Source organism: Pongo abelii, chromosome 2 (assembly GCF_028885655.2).
Source record: "Pongo abelii isolate AG06213 chromosome 2, NHGRI_mPonAbe1-v2.0_pri, whole genome shotgun sequence".
NCBI classification, from domain to species: Eukaryota; Metazoa; Chordata; class Mammalia; order Primates; family Hominidae; genus Pongo; species Pongo abelii.
In genome coordinates, this window is record NC_085928.1 from 84,493,285 (window position 1) to 84,512,232 (window position 18,948).

At 43.1% G+C, this 18,948-nt stretch overlaps 1 protein-coding gene across 2 annotated transcripts in view; it reads right to left on the reverse strand.

The window, feature by feature from the left end:
* MITF (melanocyte inducing transcription factor) overlaps positions 1 to 17,078 on the reverse strand; it is a 226,730-nt gene extending 209,652 nt beyond the window's left edge. For both annotated transcript variants that reach the window (XM_002813534.5, XM_009238801.4), the window contains exon 1: positions 16,802 to 17,078. In XM_002813534.5, the coding sequence (XP_002813580.1) occupies positions 16,802 to 16,905 (104 nt within the window). In that variant the 5' untranslated portion in view covers positions 16,906 to 17,078. The remainder of the gene's footprint in view (positions 1 to 16,801) is intronic.
* Positions 17,079 to 18,948: the final 1,870 nt, after the last annotated feature.

Consider the following 18,948-nt stretch of genomic DNA (forward strand, 5'->3'; position numbering starts at 1 on the left):
GCAAACTATCACAGGAACAGAAAACCAAACACTGCATGTTCTCACTCATAAGTGGGAGTTGAACAATGAGAACACATGGACACAGGGAGGGGAACATCACACACCAGGGCCTGTTGGGGGTTGTGGGGCAAGGGGAGAGAGAACATTAGGATAAATACCTAATGCACGTAGGGCTTAAAACCTAGATGATGGGTTGATAGGTGCAGCAAACCACCATGGCACATGTATACTTACGTAACAAACCTGCACATTCTGCAAGTGTATCCCAGAACTTAAAGTTAAAAAAAAAAATTTGCCACATACACCCCAAGCATTTGAGAATTGACTATGTGGTTAGAGTTTTTTCAGCAATAGAGCACCAAACTGTTGCTTATTTACTCAACAGTGATAAGGCAATGAGAGAGTCCATACTACCTGCACAGAGAAATGTTTCTGTGATTAACCATTTCTTCCATTCTTATGCAAACTTCTAAGTTCTAGTAGCAACAACACCAGTAGTAGCACAAAACAGCAGTAGGCAGAGAGCAATAATCATAGTACAGGAGGAAGAGCAGCAGTAAGGTGAGTAGCAGCAGCTGGTATCTACTGCACCCTTACTACAAGTAGCATCTCATCACCTTATTGAATCTTCGCAACTATTCAATGAGGTAGGCATCCAGTTGTCCAAGTTAGTCAATGACTAAACTGTAACTGATGAAGGTATCCACATACATGTGTAATATAATCGAAATCTCTCCCCTGAGAAAGATGGATACTATTTGGACTAACCCCCCTTTCTGCTTTTTTTTCCCCTTTATGCTTTCTAGTGACCAGTTAAGCCACAGTTTTCAGGAGAGAAATTGTGTGACAATCAAGAAAAGCAAACTATCATATTCGTGTTGGGGAAAGAAAAAAACATTGAAAATTTATATCCTAGTCTCTAAAGTGGCTATATACTGCTATTACCAAAAAAAAAAAAAACCGAAAAGGGTAAAAGATATAAAGATTTTGAGGCTCAAGAATATAGGGCCTTATGACTTATATTGGATAAAGATAACTATATAAACAGGCTGCCAAGTCAAGTGGGAAAAGATAAGGTAGGAAGTCACTATGGCCAAGGCTGAAACATGACAGTTAGGAATTAGAGATTTCTGTGTTGAGACAGCAGTGCTACACAGCCTTGGTATTGTGTAACCCCAATTAGTGTATCTTATTATTTATTCCTCCACCTAGCTATAGTCTATAATTATGATGAAAGGAAACATGTTGATAAAGACAAAAATTATTCTGGCAACAAAAGTAACACCATGCTTGTAAATAGCATGTGCCATCCTTAAATATCTTCCTCTTAGGCATCCCACCTTTCACCACTATTTGACCTGTATCAACTCCCAAAAATCCTAATGCTGATTACCTAACTTAAAGACTATTTAGCCTCCTCCCTCCCTTACCCTCCTCCTCCCCATTGTTCTATCGATCCTCTCCCCGCAATCCCCACATTGATTGCCTTTGAGTCGTTTTTTTCTTTATTAAGGTGTCTAAAACTAGAAATTCAAGTCAAAAACCTTGTTGATGCTGTGAATACAGAGGTAATCAGAATGAGGGAACTAAAAGCCAGGCTTTGGGCTGAGCACTCTACCCACGTATTTCTTTTAATCTGTACAATTACCCTATCACTTAGATCATATTATTATGCACTGTCCTCTTTTAGCCTCTGTATTAGTCCATTCTCACACTGCTACAAAAAAAAAAAAAATACCTGAGACTGGGTAATTTATTTCAAAAAAAAAAAGAGAGATTTAATTGCTTCACTGTTCTGCAGGCTGTACAGGAAGCATGATGCTGACATCTGTTCAGCTTCTGGGTTGGCCTCAGGAAAGTTACAATCATGGCAGAAGGCAAAGTGGGAGTGAGCCATCTCACATGGTGGAAGCAGGAGCAAGAGAGAGTGACAAGGGGCTAGGCACAGTGGCTCACACCTGTAATCCCAATACTTTGGCCGGCCAAGGGGGCCAGATTTCGAGACCAGCCTGGCCAACATGGCTTGATGGTATGCACCTGTAATCCCAGCTACTCGGTAGTCTGAGGCAGGAGAATCACTTGAACCCAGGAGGTGGAGGTTGCAGTGAGCCTAGATCATGCCACTGCACTCCAGCCTGGGCGACAGAGTGAGACTCTGTCCCAAAAAAAAAAAAAGAGAGAGAGAGAGAGACTAACAGGGGTGGTGCCAGACTGTTAAATGACCAGATCTCATGAGAACTCACTCACTATCACAAGAACAGCACTAAGGGGGTGTTGCTAAACCATTCATGAGAAACCACCTCCATGATCCAATCACCTCCCATCAGGCCTCACCTGCAACATTGGGGATTACAATTTGACATGAGATTTGGTGGGGACACAGATTCAAACCATATCATTCTACCCCTGGTCCCCCGAATCACATATCCTTCTTCCTTCTCACATTGCAAAATACAATCATGGCTTCCCAACAGTCCCCAAATTCTTAACTTATTCCAGCATTAACTCAAAAGTCCAAAGTCCAAAGTCTCATCTGAGATAAAGCTAGTCCCTTCTGCCTATGAGCCTATAAATTAAAAAACAAGTTAGTTACTTCCAAGATACAATGGGGGGATAGGCATTGGGTAAATTTTCCTGTTCAAAAAGGAAGAAATTGGCCAAAAGAAAGGGGCTATAGGCTCCATGCAAGTCCAAAACCCAGCAGGGCAGTCATTAAGTCTTAAAGCTCCAAAATAATCTCCTTTGACTCTATGTCTCACATCCAGGGCTCACTAGTGCAAGAAGTGCAATCCCAAGGCCTTGGGCAGCTCCACCTCTGTGGCATTGCAGGGTTCAGCACCTGCAGCTGCTCTCAAAGGCTGGCATTGACTGCCTGTGGCTTTTCCAGGCTGAGAGTGCAAGTTGCCAGTAGATCTACCATTCTGGGGTCTGGAGGACGGTGGTGCTCTTCTCACAGCTCCACTAGGTAATGCCCCAGTGGGGACTCTGTGTAAGGGCTCCAACCCCACATTTCCCCTCTGCATTGCCCTAGTAGAGTTTCTTTATGAGGGCTCTGCCCCTGTGGCAGGCTTCTGCCTGGACATCCAAGTTTTTCCATACATCCTCTGAAATCTAGTTGGAGGCTCCCAAGCCCCAGCTCTTGCACTCTGCGCACTTACAGGCTTAACACCACATGGAAGCCACCAAGGCTTACAGCTTGCACCCTCTGAAGCAGTGGCCCGAGCGTAACCTGGGCCCCTATGAGCCATAGCTGGATCTGGAGCAACTAGGATGTGGAGAGCAGTGTCCCAAGGCTATGCAGGGCAGCAGAGCCCTGTGCCTGGCCCAGGAAATGACTCAGTCCCCCTAGGCTTCTGGGCCCATGATGAGAGGGTCTGCTGCAAAGTTCTCTGAAATGCTTTTGAGGCCTTCTCCCCGTTGTCTTGGATGTTAGCACTTGGCCCTTTTTACTTAAGCAAATTTCTGTAGCCTGCTTGAATTACTCCCCAGAAAATGGGCTTTTCTTTTCTACCACATGGCCGGGCTGCAAATTTTCCAAACTTTTATACTTTGCTTCCCCTTTAAATATAAGTTCAAGTTTAGGTAATTTCTTTGCTCACACATATAAACATAGGTTGTTAGGAGCAGCCAGGCTGCATCTTGAATACTTTGCTGCTTAGAAATTTCTTCTGCCAGTTACCCTAAATCATCACTCTCAAGTTAAAAGTTCCACAGATCCCTATGGCAGGGACACAATGCAGCCAACCTCTTTGCTAACACATAACAAAAGTGACCTTTAGTCCGGTTCCCAATGAGTTCCTCATTTCCATCTGAGACCTCCTCAGCCTGGACTTCACTGTCCATATCATTACCAGCATTTTGTTCACAACCATTTAATCAGTATCTAGGAAATTCCAAACTTTCCTTCATCTTCCTGTCTTCTTCTGAGTCCCCCAAATTCTTCCAACCTCTGCCTGTTACCCAATTCCAAAGTTGCTTCCACATTTTCAGGTATCTTTATAGCAATGCCCCATTTCTTGGCACCAATTTTCTGTATTAGTCCACATTGCTATAAAGAAATACCTGAGGCTGGGTAACTTATAAAGAAAAGAGGTTTAATTCACTCATGGTTCCATGGGCTGATTAAATCACGATGCTTCATGGTTCCACAGAAAGCATGATGCTGGCATCTGCTCAGCTTCAGGGGAGACCTCAGGAAACCTGCAATCATGGCAGAAGGCAAAAGGGGAGTGAGGCATCTCATGTGGTGGGAGCAGCAGCAAGAGAGAATGACAGGGGAGGTGTTACACACTTTTAAATGACCAGATCTCATGAGGACTCACTCACTATTATGAGAACAGGACCAAGGGGATGGTGCTAAACCATTCATGAGAAACTGCCTCCATGACCCAATCACCTCCCACCAGGCCCCACCTGCAACACTGGGGATTACAATTTGACATGAGATTTGGTAGAGACACAGATCCAAACCATATCAGCCTCTGTTGAAACAGAGGCCACAAGAATAACTTGCCCAAAGATATATATATAACCAGTAAGTGGCCAAATTGGAATTTAAGTTCAAATCTGTCTTAATCTGAAATTTAGACTTATTAGACTGGTTAGAAGTCTTAACCAGTTTACAACAAGAACAGATCAGTGCTTTTTCTCTAAAGAATGTCAACATGCCAAAAAAATAAAAAATAAAAATGCTTGGGTCTAAGTGGACGAAACACAGGGGTAGGCTGAATTTCCTGGTAAATAAGGAATCCAGAAATTTTCTTTTGGCTTGTGTTACATGACATTGGCCTTGCCCTTCCCTCTCACAGTCTGTACCTCACTATCAGAGAAGTGAACAGCTTGGTGAGATTCAGAACAAGGGGAACGATTCCATTATGTCAGGACATCCTCATTTGTGACAAAACAGATGCTGGCTGGTCACATCCATTCCACCTCTCTGTTTTGGAAGCTCCCACACTCTACAAACTGTCTGGAATTCATTAAGACAGGAAAACAGGCTGACAGTAGTATTTCAAATTTTATTCAGCAGAAGTTTTGTGAAAAACAATTTGGTCATGTGGACATGCCCAAAACCACCATCACCCTGTTTCTCAACCAAATCTTTCAGTCAAGTGACTGCAGTATGCTTCAAGTTTCCCACTTTTAGGGTGTAGATTAAAATACAACCCCTTTTTGAGATTTGGGCCAGGGATCCTTATGGTAGTAAAGCTAGGTTAACTCTAAGTCACTCAGAGATCACATTATACAACCAAGAATCCTATCCATGGAAGGCCTGGTTAGCCCCATCTTTAGACTTTTCTGTTATTTAACCAATAAATTCATTTTCTGATTAAACATGGTAAATATGGGTATTCTGTCACCCAAGCTTATATACTATTTATATCCCATCTCTATGCAATGCTTTCTATCACAAGTTCATTGAGCAAATCACCCCCCCTCCCAACACCATCACCACCACGTTAGTGCCATGATTTTCAAAGTGTGATTCGACCAATAGTTTCAGCATCACTTAGAAACATGTCAGAAATGCAAATTCTCAGACCCTACCCCAGACCTACCAAACAGCAACTGTGGGAGTGTGTCCCTGCAATCTGTTTCGACAAGCCCTATAGGGAATGCTGATGCACACTAGAGTTTGAGAACCACTGCCCTAATGATTTTACCACAAATCTCATGTCTCCATATTAAATACTCTTGTATTGCTATTTTGGAATGAAAACTTCCCCAGATCAGAATACATTTAGTTAAAGAAAAAAAAAAAGGAGTGTCACTTGCATTGTCAGGCCAGAGATAATCATTGATAATAATTACTCACTGGTTTTTAAAAGAGGAAAAAAAAAAAAGGAAAGCTCTGTAGTTTCCTCTAGAAAGTTTGTTATCAGATCTACATTACTGATGTGGTAGCACCCAAGAAAATCCTGGGATTCACTTTGAACAATGTGCACCCCCATGAAACCAATCCCTGTGATAAGGACATGTAGCCAGGCCTGTATCAGATTCTCCACTCCTGGAGCCATGAAATTGACCTGTTTAGAAAGATATCAGGTATATGAACCCAAAAGTGAGAAAGAGGGGTAACACTAGGGAGAGACTCCCTAAGGACAGCAGATTGACATGTGGTATCATTGACTCCCAAAAACAAACTGCAATTAATTGTCCTTGCCATTCAGCTCCCTGCCATTACATCACGCACTTTAGTGATTTTGATGTTATGACCAAGCAAGCACCATGAAACTCTCTCATTCATTGCTGAATCAATAATTTAAAGCTTCCATATATAATCAGTATTGTTAGAATTACCTTCCAAAATCCTATCATTTAGCATTTACTCATCTTGCATTTGCCTAGATAAAAAATATTATTAGTGTGTACCTACCCAAAGACCAGTGGAAAAATTACCACGCTAAGATGATACAAGGTGCAGTTCCAAAAAGTCTACACACTGATTGTTTAATACACCATAAGCCAGTGGCCGACCTCTTACAAGTTATCCTCCAAGCATACTTCTTTGCAGCAAATGGACAAACCTTTATTTGGAATGTGACCAGGAATCATGGCAGTTGCTTATATTTTTAGGTATTGCTTCACATAAGCTATTGTAAACTCTTCCTTTAAAAATAAATAAAAAGAATTTTCAAGAATGCATATTTGGGGTCACCCTCTTCCCTTGAAAGTAAATGACCTTAACTGGCCAACACTATTTTAATGTTTATTCTAGGCATTCTCTGCCAAAAGCATTATGAATTAGTTACAAAGGGTTCTTATTGGCTGAGGTGCCAGCATCCTAAATTTAGATGGTGCAAATATGCAGGCTCACTAATACAACAGAGCAAAACTAACACTGAAATAATACCTTTCCACCTTTTGCCGAAAAAATTCAAATGCTAAAAACAAAACAATGACAAATATATACCTAGTCCTTTTGATGGAAGGGAATGTTACAATTTGACCAATGACATATCTGTGTGTTGGTTCATGAACTCAGCTTTAGAACACCATCTCTACGAATTTAGGACACACTGCAGGCAAGAGGTACAGTGTGGCTACATCTCAGTGAGGTTCTCTGGTAGCCCTCACCAGGATTGAGCTAGGTCCTGAGTTAAACAAGGAAATCATCTTTAGGATTTCCATGAGCATTTCCTTTCACCAAATTTCAAATCTCCAGCTGTAAAAATAAAATGTATGTTTTTGAAAAACATGCTTCCTAGAATCAGTTAGTATTTAGGAACATTTTATGGTAAAGGTACCAAAGTAAATATAGCATTCCTGTCTGTCATTTCGTAATTTCATATATAACCACAGCCACCAGGCTAAGTGAAACCTCTCTGCCTCAAGTCTTTCCACTGAGGCAAGTCAACCTTCCCAGAAGGAAACCTATTCTACAAATACAAAAGCTATGCTTTCTCCCAACAGTGGGGACAACCACTTTTCCAATGATGCCCTTAATCACATGGGAAAACTGATGAATGTGTGTGAATGATTCAGCAAGTTACCCCACTTTGGAGAAGAAGCAAGGGTGGGGAGGGTGAAGAGCACAGATGCCTTCCTGAAATTGCTCAATGAGGCACAATTTCTTATATGACAGGATTCTACCAGTGCCCTCTATAGGGCATGCACTTAGATTTAAAATATTTGCTCTCACACAACCCAGTATTTTTCCTTTTGAAAGTTATCACTCTGGCCGGGCATGGTGGCTCATGCCTGTAATCCTAGCACTTTGGGAGGCCAAGGCAGGTGGATCACCTGAGGTCAAGGGTTCAAGACCAGCCTAGCCAACATGTCGAAACCCCACCTCTCCTAAAAATACAAAAAATTAGTCAAGCATGGTGGAACACATCTGTAATTCCAGCTACTTGGGAGGCTGAGGGACTACCGCTTGAACCTGGGCGCGGAGGTTGCAGTGAGCCAAGATCGTGCCACTGCACTCCAGCCTGGGCAAAAGAGTGAGACTCCATCTCAAAAAAGAAAGAAAGAAAGAAAGAAAGTTATCACTCTGTGGGTACTTGAATCAAAGAACACAGCTACTAAAATCCAAATGCTTTGAAGATTTTTTTAAAGATGTCAAATTAAATACACGCCATTTCCTGTGGATGTCAAAGTTGGTGAACACTGGAGGTGGTATGTGGGAGGAGAGCTTCTTCTTTTTTGTTTCTGCACCAACACTGACATTTTCACAACAGAGTGGACAGGAAGCATGATCTCAGGACCAAAACACAGGACTAGGAGTCAGGAGTTCTACATTGGTTATTTGTTCATGGTGGGCATGTATGTTTTGTGAAATCAATCTCAGGCTTTCCTTTTTAATCCTCAATTACTTAGGCCTCTCCTTAACACCAAAAAAGTAATTAAAAATCCAGCCCCCAAAACTATGGTCAGACATGAATTATGTCAGGACAACAACAGTCAGGAGAACAAGGGATGACATCAAGTAGGATGATCCTAGAGGAAAGAAAGGATAACAAAAATAACAAGACCCATCTCCTCTTTTAGTCCAGGGTTAGGTTTATAAAGACAAGCATGAATCTCTGACTCACTCAACATTAGGAAAACATTTAAGACGGAGTTATAAACACTTATAACAAAGATTAATGTCTGTGTTTCTTTTTCCACTATTCATATGTTAACTTCAGTCCTATGGGTAACCCTGAACACCTACTAAGCCTCAAGCCTAATATTAGCTTCTTTACATACATTACCTTTTATCTTCACAGCAGCCTTGCAAGGTGGCAACTGTCCCATTTTACAGAAGAGGGAATTAGAGTTCAGAAAGGTTGGATAACTTGACCAAAGTCACAGAGCTAGTGAGTGGTAGTGTCTGGATTTGTGCCTTTATGTCAGATATTCAGTCTTGCCTCAAAATCACTTCTTCCAACAGGTCATTCCTGATCATACAACGTAATAAAAAGCCCCCTTCTTTCATAGGCCCATTCTACCAATAATGCTCTGTTTAATTTCCATAGCAGTTAGTAAAACTCATTCTTGCTCATGTATTTGGTTCATTGTTAACTGTGCGCCACCTCCAAGATGTATGCACCATGCTAGCAGGAACCCATCTTCTTCTCCACTGGACTCCCTATGGCCAGCACAGAGACTGACACTCAGCACCCAGTCCTTGAGAAGCCCCCAGAAAGGTCAGCCATTAAAGACAAAAGCTTCGTCACTCTGAATCCCAGGACAGGGGTCTCAGGTGAACACTCCAAAGGTCTAGTTCTCTACTCGTCACAGCATGCATCCAAAGCCACAGGAGGGAAAGATGAAGTGAAGAAATAAGAAAGCCACATTGTAGAAATGGGCTAGAGAAATAAGCTTACCATTGAGAAGCCAAACCTGGTCCTCCTCCAAAGATCATTTGCAATAGAATGGGAGGTGCAGAAATTTCAACAGAGATCCCAGACCTCCCTGTGGGTCTTCTCAACCTCGTTTGTCTCTATAAAGATGCAGACTTATCCCTTGGTATAATTCCTATCCTCGGAGTACACAATGTTCACTAGACTCACAAAAACTTTCTTATAAACTGCAAATTTGCCTTTATAATATCAAAAGCTTGTGGTGGCTGCATTTAATATCTTTGACCTGTCTTCATGATTATTTTCTCCAAATAATGCATACTTGGAGTGTAGTCAAACATATTTTTATAATTTATTCCGATTAGACAAACCCTCAGCAAAGTACATTTTATACCTCACACACACAAACATACACACACAAAAAACAAATGAAACTCTCGCTTATTGTCCTTGAAAGATGACAAAAAAAAGTAGCCAAGGATTTTTTTTTTCCTATTATTTATCCTAATACTGCCAATCCTGAAACAAAGCAGTTGGAGGGGGAAATTTAGTAACTTTGATTTGTCCCAAGATACATTTTTTTACACTGAGGTCCTATTCCTGACAGTAAGCACATGTGATCTGTTCTAAAAAAAGGATATTTTCCACTTCTTGCACAACTGGAGCAGATATAAACATCAGCCTGTGCAAACTGCACTGCAGAACTCAAAGGGAATTAAACACACATCAACTTAAATAAAATCTATAAATAGTAGTAATCGGGAAAAGGAAATCTCCAATAACAAACAAAACCAAGACTGAGAATCCCACTTTAATCAAGTATTCCATCTAATCATACCACAAAACGAATATGCGTAGTAAGATTTGAACATCTGCAGGTTGAGGCACCTCAATCTTGTCTATTTTGTTTTGGATGCATGATTCTATATATGTTTTAGTTATTCTTAAGAGGAGGGTAAAAACTGCTATCATAGTAAAATTCTACTAGAAAAGGAGGAATTAATCTCATTTACTAACAGTGCTAGGTGCTATGCTAAACACATTTATACATTTTTGCTTAGTTTTAAAAGTTCTACCAACCCTAAGGGGGTGGGTTCTATTGATCTCATTTTACAGCTTAAAGAAATTGAGACTCCAAGAAGTTAAGTATCTTGAACACAGATGTAGTGGTTAAGTGGCAAAGCAGTGACCACAGACAGCACTTAAGCAGGGCTCCCTCTAAACCTGTCCACATGCATGCAGACTCTCTGCCACCATGAGGTATCATCAGGTGCCTGGAGACCACAAAGAAGAGCTTAAAGAAAGGTTAGAAGTTTAAAAGGCAAATGGAAACCCTAAATGTCTACTTTAGGATCATGCTCTCCAAGGTGTCTAACATTTTACTTAGTGTAGAGAAACACATTTGACTATTGTTTCACCTTTAAGGCCAAACTCAAACACCCCTATTTGTCCACAAAACTGCCTCCCCAGTTCCCCTTCCTCTATTAAATGCCCCCAACTGCTGATGCCCACCCTGCCACAGGGACCACACTCTGCCTTGTATAATTAGCTGGATCCATGAGTTCTCTTTCCCTCACCACACAGGGAGGGCACAGTATGATGTATCTTTGAATTTTGCACAATCAACCAGGCATAGTACAGACTAGAGGACAAGAGCATGTAGCTACAGAAGCATCAGTTTAAATCCAGGCCCCACCGACTTGGCATATCTCAGTTTCCCTCTCTGTAGAATGAGAATAATAAACTATTACATACACCCAAGGTTGAATTAACAGCATTAATACAGAGTTAATATTCAGAATAGTGCCTGGCACATAGGAAGCACTAGATAAGTCTTAACTGTTTTTAAAATTACAATTAATCTCATTATTGTTTTTATTTATTATGATCACCTCATACAGATTTCACAAAGATTAAATATGTTTTACACACATAAAAACACTCAGAACGGGGCTCACACATAGTACATACTCAATAAATGTGACCCATCATTATTAGTATTAATGTGCACACACTAGGACTCAATAAATATGTGTTGAACATGAATTTTTATGGATACACTAATGTCAAAATTGTTAGTTTTTTTAACTAGCATAAAAGAATTGTTACGATTAAATGCAAAATACAAAGTGTAAAGTATTTATCTGAACACTTCATTAGAAGAAAAGCAAAAAGGAATTTACTAACATTGAAAGAACAGTATTGCATAACAACACTTGCCTTAGAGAGGACAACCACAGTCAAGCAAATGCAAAACACCTTCCAAAATGCCAGGTTCACTGCTAGGTAATAAAGAAAATAGCAACAAGAACATCTGCTAACATTTACTGAGCATTTACTATGTGTCAGCACTGAGCACTTACTGTGTGTCAGGCGCCATGCTAATACTTTTCCCACAGTCAATGTAACACTTATATTCTTTTTTTTTTTTTTTTTTTTTTGAGACAGAGTCTCGCTCTGTCGCCCAGGCTGGAGTGCAGTGGCGCGATCTCGGCTCACTGCAAGCTCCACCTCCCGGGTTCACGCCATTCTCCTGCCTCAGCCTCCTGAGTAGCTGGGATTACAGGCATGCGCCACCACACCCGGCTAATTTTGTATTTTTAGTAGAGACGGGGTTTCTCCATGTTGGCCAGGCTGGTCTCGAACTCCTGACCTCAGGTGATCCACCCGCCTTGGCCTCCCAAAGTGAACACTTATATTCTTGAGACTACTGGAGGCAGGCCCCTATTTGCCAGATGAGGAAACTGAAATTAGACGTCACCCAGCCTGCCCAAGGTCACCCAGTTAGTTAGGGACAGACATCGATGGCAGAACAAGGCTCTTCATCTCTATGCTAGTGGTTCCCTGCAGATTAGCCAGACCAAAAGAAAATCAAGAAAACTTTCAGAAATCAAAAAATGATTGACAGTTTTGTTTTGCCAAGAATGGATTATTATGTCATCAAATAAAGGGCATTTTTTAATATGAAGACAGGACAAAAACATCTCAGCATAACTCCAAGAAATGGCAGCAGCCTTATACCCAAATATATGTAGGTATGCATGTGACACAACAGTCTTTGTCTTTCTCATTTCACTGAAACCTTTAAAAGTTCACACACCTTTGTGAATTAGCATTTGGGGATCACTGCTGTATCCTGTCCTGCCATGATAAAGCTAATACTCACTTTCACTCCCATTTCTAATTTGCAGAAAACGTAATAACAGCTGTCTAAATAGTACTAAAGATTTAAGAAGAAATAGGAATTAAACTAAGCCAACTGTGAAGTCTGTCCAGGACAAGGACATTAACAACTACAAAGCCATGTGGACTGAGTAAACCAAACAAAAGGACTATGAGCCTGAAAGATGCTACTATGTTTTAAAATGGTTTTAGGTACAAAAGACCTGTAGAGACTTCCTCTGCTCCTAGGAGCTCATTCAACAGTTTCACATTTGTTTCCCTGCCATGACTATGCCTATGTGAATTCTGGGCTCACTCTAGATATTCAGCGCTTTTCCTCTGCCACCCACCATTCAGAACTCATTCCCAGGAGAACACAAGGTTTCTAAAACCTTGTTGGAGGAAACAGTGTGCAAACAATTCATTGGAACCTTTTCCCACAGCGTGTGTCTTCCTATGACACAGCCTTAACCACCAATATGACCAAAATGAGATTCGCATAATCTAAATCCAGCAACTTCAGATTCCTAAAGGCAAGGATGTCTGGGTTAGAAATGAAACATGTCCTTCCTCATGAAAGACTTGAATATCTGAGGTTAGCCCCAATGAACAATATATGAATTCCTCTTTGGAGAAAGCCTAGTAGGTATCTATTTTAAAGGAAATACAATATTCATTGCAAAAACAAAAAACCAAATACCATACCTTGAGTGGGGTATGGTATTAAGGAAGAAAGCAACACATACTCAAACAAATATTTATTGTGTCACGCATTGTTCTAAGCCAGTGGTTCTGAAATGAGGGTGACTTTGCCTACCATGGGACGTCTGACAATGTCCAGAGAGGTTTTTGGTTGCCATAATTGATAGAGGCAGCAGTACTGGCCTGTAATAGATAGAGGCCAGGGATGTTGCTGGACATCCTGCAATGCATAGGACCCTCCACAACAAGGAATTATCTGGCCCAAAATATCAATAGTACTGAGGTTGAGAAACTTTGTTCTAGGCTCTGGGGACACAATAGTGAGCAAGGAACAAACGGAAAACCCTGTTCCCTTGGAGTTTGCAGTCTAGCATGGAGAAACACGTAATAAACATAACATATTGGAAAATTATACAGTAGATTATAATATAAGCCCTATAGGAAAAAATATATAGCTGGACAAGGAAGACAAGAGAGTTTGGAGGAATAGCAATTGCAAATACTGTGGTCAAAAAAGGGCCACACTATCAGTGTGATGGGAATGATGTTTAAAGAATGAACTGTAAAGAAAATAACAAGAACAACATCTGCTAACATTTCCTGAGCACTTACTACGTGCCAGGCACCATGCTAACACTTTCCCATAGTCAATGTCACACTTAACGTTCTTAAGACTCCTGGAGGCAGGCACATACTGGTTGGTGGGGGAGTGAGCACTGGGGCTGTCTGGGCAAAGGATGGTCAAGGCAAGTGCAATATAAAAATGCCCAGTGGTGGAAGGGCCTGGGGTATTCCAAAAACAGTGAGGAGACCAGCCTGGCTGTAGCAGAGGGAGGTAGGAGGCAGACAACAAGAGATAAGGTAGAGCTGACATCTTAAGAACCTTGAATTTTACTGAGAGAAATTAGGAGCCACGGCAGGTTCTGGGCAGAGAATGACAGGATCTGACTTGAGGTTTAACAGAGTTGCTTGACCTCAGCACTACTAACAATTTGGGACCAGATAATCCTTTGTTGTGGGGGCTGTCCTGTGCACTGTTAGATGTTTAGCAGCATCCCTGGCCTCCACCTACTAGATATGGGTAATGATCCCTTCTACTGTAACAATCACAAATGTCTCCAGACACTGTCAAATGACCCCAGGGGGCAAAATTACCTCCAATTGAGAATCAGCTTTAACAGGAACATTGTGGCTACTATACTGAAAATTCACTAAATGTGGGTATTGCAGTTTAAAAGACTACTGCAATAATCCAGGCAAGGGTTGATGGTGGCTTGGACCAAAGTGGTAGCAGAGGAGGTGGTAAGAGGCGGACAGATTCTGGACATATTTTCAACTCTAACAACTCTGGACAATCCAGAGAAGACAGTTGATAGGCAGAACGGCTACAGCAGTCTTAACATATCAATTTCAACTTTTTCCAACAAAGACTTATAAGAAGTGAGGTGTCCCAGCAAAGACATAAGACAAAAAGCAATGAGAGAGAAGGCCCTGAACAATGTGTAGCCCTTTTAAGTCACACAACAGATGTCGACGACAATACCTTAGACAACTGTGGAAAACAGTATAGAGAAATGTTGCCAACTCCATATATTTATTCACAGATTTTATTTAACTGGTTTATTTCAAAGAGCATGTGTGTGCTCCATATACAAGTTTTACAACAACTTTTTTAATTTAGCCTTCCTTTCCCTGCTAGTTCAGGCCCACACCTGTTTCTAGCATTAACGTGTGAAGCCATTTCTTCCCACATACCCACATTTTTCCTTACACGTGCCTGCTAGCTAGCTACTGAGGACGTTCACCCTTACAGTCTTTTTTGCTGACTCTGAAAAAGAACAGGCCCAAATCGTCCAACATGAGTTTCACGGCACTCATTTGGGTTTTTCCAGATGGTATTTTCCTCGCTCTCTCAAACTGATTTAATGTTATGTATCAGCTACCATCAGAAATGTTCCAAACAGTCCGGTTAATTTATTTCTTTCAGGATTCCACACACACACTCATTCCCTCATTCTGGCCGTGTAAGCATTTGCTTATAGAAGCAAAAGCAGAGACTGCCCAGTAAAACACTGGTCCCTTCAGCCGAATGCAGATAAAGCCCTGATGAGCATAACCAACAATACCCTTCACACAATATTACTCAAAACCCCCAGTCCCCAACACACACAATCTATGCTCACACACAAAACAGCCATTATGAGGAGAAACCACCAACTAAAGGCTGGTTTTATACGTCCAACTGCTTAGGCGGTTTCCTTCCAATCTGCCGTGAAGCATCTACAAAGAGGCTTCAGCAATGGCAGTCAGTAGGACCGCTGTTACCAGATTTTCTTCCCCAACTGGGATAAAGAGTCCTGCCACAGCCCTGAAGGAAATAAACCTGGTTGCACTTCCCACTAGAAAAAGAACCAGCCCAATGCTCGCCAGAGGCCAAGATTACACCACTTGGCTCCTCGTTCAAGTTGCCCTTCTCCACTCACCCTCATTTCAAGACCCTCTCCCACTCTGCCAGCCAGGCCCATTCACCCAGGCCCCACCCACAGCGAAGGGCAAGGCAGGAAGTTACAGCCGGGTGCAGAAGCCCTGCTGGATGCTTCCAATGATAGCCTTATCCTAGCTCACAGCTTAGAGGGGTGGAAATAAACCCTTCTCAGCTATTCCAGCCTCCATTGACCATGTCCCTTTTAGTAAACATTGTAAACAAGAAGTACGAGGTGTCCAGAGTGTCTGCAGGACAGAGAGAACGGAAGACACCCAATCCATTTCGACAGACAAGTGGGAATGGAGGCAGCAAAAAGGGTGGCTCAAGGGAAGTGGACACTAGAGGGGATGGGGCATCAGAGCAGTGGATGTCTTCACTCCTCGTCTAAAAAGTTTCTGAAGTCCCCAGCGAATTAAACACGTGTCTCTGCCAAGCGGGGTACACTCCCAGTAACCCCCAAGACCAAGGCTCATTTCCCCTCTGCAGGGAAGGCCTGGATTTGAATGGGACTCTATTTCCAGAGAGTTTAACTTGGACTAGGGGACACGCCCACCGCTGCCCTGGCCCCTTCCGCGCCCGCTAGCAGCGGTCTGGAGGTGAGAGGCGGAGCCCAGAGAAACCTCACCTGCAGGAGCCCAGGGGCTAGTTTCCCCACAGGGACCGGACTCCCAAGAGGTGACTCCAAGCGAACTAATTGCTTCCCTCCAGTGTCGCATCTCAGTCCACCCAAAGCTCTCCCTCTCCGAGCCCTCAACCCGCTGGGATCTTCAGAAACGGAGTTCACTGGAACTCTTTTTCCCCCATCCCACCGGGACAGCGTCCCGGCCCGGCGCTCCTCCTCCTCCACACCGCGCCAGGTCGCTCCCCAGCCCCCACTCAGTCTCAGCAGCTGGCATCCCGGGCCGAGGGTCCCCGCGCCTGGACGCTTCGTCCCCGGCGAGCCGCAGCGCGCCCCCGAAGTGCGCTCCATCCGAGCCTCCTAAAGGCTCACTTGGGCCGGGCGGGCGCGGCCCCCAACTGCGGGGGGCAGTTCGCCCTCTGTCCCGGGGCAAGGGCACTGGGTCCTTGTCCCAGAGCTCCCGCGACCCGCTCTCCTCGCCCCAGAGTGGCAGACGCAGTGCCCCCCAGCCGCCCGCTGCGCCTCTGTCCAGCTGTCACCACTCACCTGCTCTTCAGCGGTTGACTTTTGAGTTCGTAATAGGTTTTGGGCTCTTCATGAAACTCCTCCCCGACTTCGAAATCCGGCACGATCCCCGATTCGGACTGCATGGCTCCCGCTTCCCGTCCTTCCACTGCTGGAAAGTGAGAACAGAGCCCGGGGGCGGAGGGAAGGTAGCTGGGCCTGGGTCCCCCGAGCCGTGCGCCCCGGCGCAGTGCCGAGCTCTGCCCGTTCGCCGGCTCTCGGCCGCCCGCCCCAGCGCGGGGAGTTTACACTCGCACCCGGGCGGGAGGGGCCGGCGGCCGAGCGCCGCCTGGGATCTGTAGTTCGGCCCGGGCGGGGCATTCCCAGCTCGCCTGGGGAGCCGCTCCCACGAAAACTACAGCTCCCAGAAGGCCAGGCGGGGGAGAGGCAACGTGGTGGACACCGCTAGTGCAACTCCTGTTTGGATTCATTGTCAATGTCAGCAGCTCCTCTCCCTCCTCTCTCCCCACTTGCTTCAAGGGTACAGACTTGGCTACTTAATATGAATAAGAACGGACACTGACTGCTCTTCTACCATCGCCCACACCTCTCAGCTCAGACATCTGCGAGGGCTCGCCAAATGCTTATTTTTAAATTAAGATAGTCAAGGGTTTTGGCACGAGAAAGTTTTAGCATTAGAGCCTGTCTTAAAATAAAAGGACTTCCTATCAGCTCGCATGCTTCCCTGGGCTGCTGCGACACATCAGCTTGTCCTCGGATTGGAACAACGAGGAAGAACTTTCCTTCGCTCTGTAATGAAAACGTTATTGGAGAAATTGTTCTTGTGCGTTCCTTTTCTAGAACTAAGTCTGGACTTTTACAATACTATTCATCAGTTGAATGGCTCTTTCCCCTTTATCCAAGCAGCCACTTCTAATCTAAAGCAGCAATTGAAAGATTCGGTTAATTTTAAAAGGCACAAAGTTACAAAATAGCATCGTTGCTCTCTGCTTTTAATTTCTCAGTTGACTGGGAGTTCAAATGAGGTTTGTCCTAGCATTTCAGGAGTGAAGATGTACAAGTGAACTGTACAAGTGTCAACCCCTTCCTGAGCTTCCCGGAACTCACTTAGGGAAGAGAATTTTAAAACTCTCCGTTGTGGCTCATTTGTACTTCTAGTCCTTCCCTCTGATTAGCTCCAGTAGGACGTGTTCCTTCTTTTCAAAAGTGTTTCGAGGCATCAGGGAGGCAGTATACAGTTACAGTGGCATTTAAAGGTATAAGACTCAGAGTTGAAATCCCCAGTCCTTCTAAGAAGAGCTGTGCAATCCTGAGCATGTCACTTGGTTCCTAGAAGCCTTCATTTCTTCATCCATAAAAGAAGAGATTGGCAAACCAGTTTTAGAAGACGTTGCAAGGTCAAATGTAAGAGAAAGTGATTTGCAATCTATAAAAACTCTGCTCAGTGGTCATTCTTTATTAGGTCTTGAAGTTATTCCTTTCAGTTTAACATCTCATTTTGGTGTTTGGCCTTTCAGAATTAATAAACTAAATGACTGTCCTAGGAGAAAATTCTAAAGAGGCTGCAGCGACAACTGGGCACCTCCCAGGAGTTGCCCCTTTGCATGTCTTGCCTCCCACTGAAACATCTTAATTTCACATCAGAGAAGATATCCAGTAGGATGGATCAATGTTAGGGCTGGAGTTCTCAAGGAGATTTGGAAAAAGTGCATAAGGCACACTATGGTGCAGTAGCAATTACCAAATTTTCAGAATAAAAATTAGTCCCCAACATACAACTTTTAGGCCCTTCCCTGAAACTATTAAACTATGTCAGAATACCTGAGAACACCCCTAAGGAAAGTGGGAGTTTTGTGCTCATAAAAGTGAGATCCTAGATTCCTTAATAGATGGATTGCTGTAAATTAACTGTCAAAAGCAAACAAAGAAAACATGTTTCCTTCATGTTCTCTGGGAGAGAAAGAAGAAAGATCAAACATGAAGGAAACATGCAGTCTAGACTTCTAATCTCATCTGGGCTCTCAATTATCAATGCTTGGAATATGGGAGGAGGGGTCGTCATAATAACTTACGGATGTTACAGATGTTTAAGGGGTATGGGCCAGAGACACTAAACATATTGCACAATAACAAACTTTCTTGTCCAAATTTCAGTGGTATATATCCCC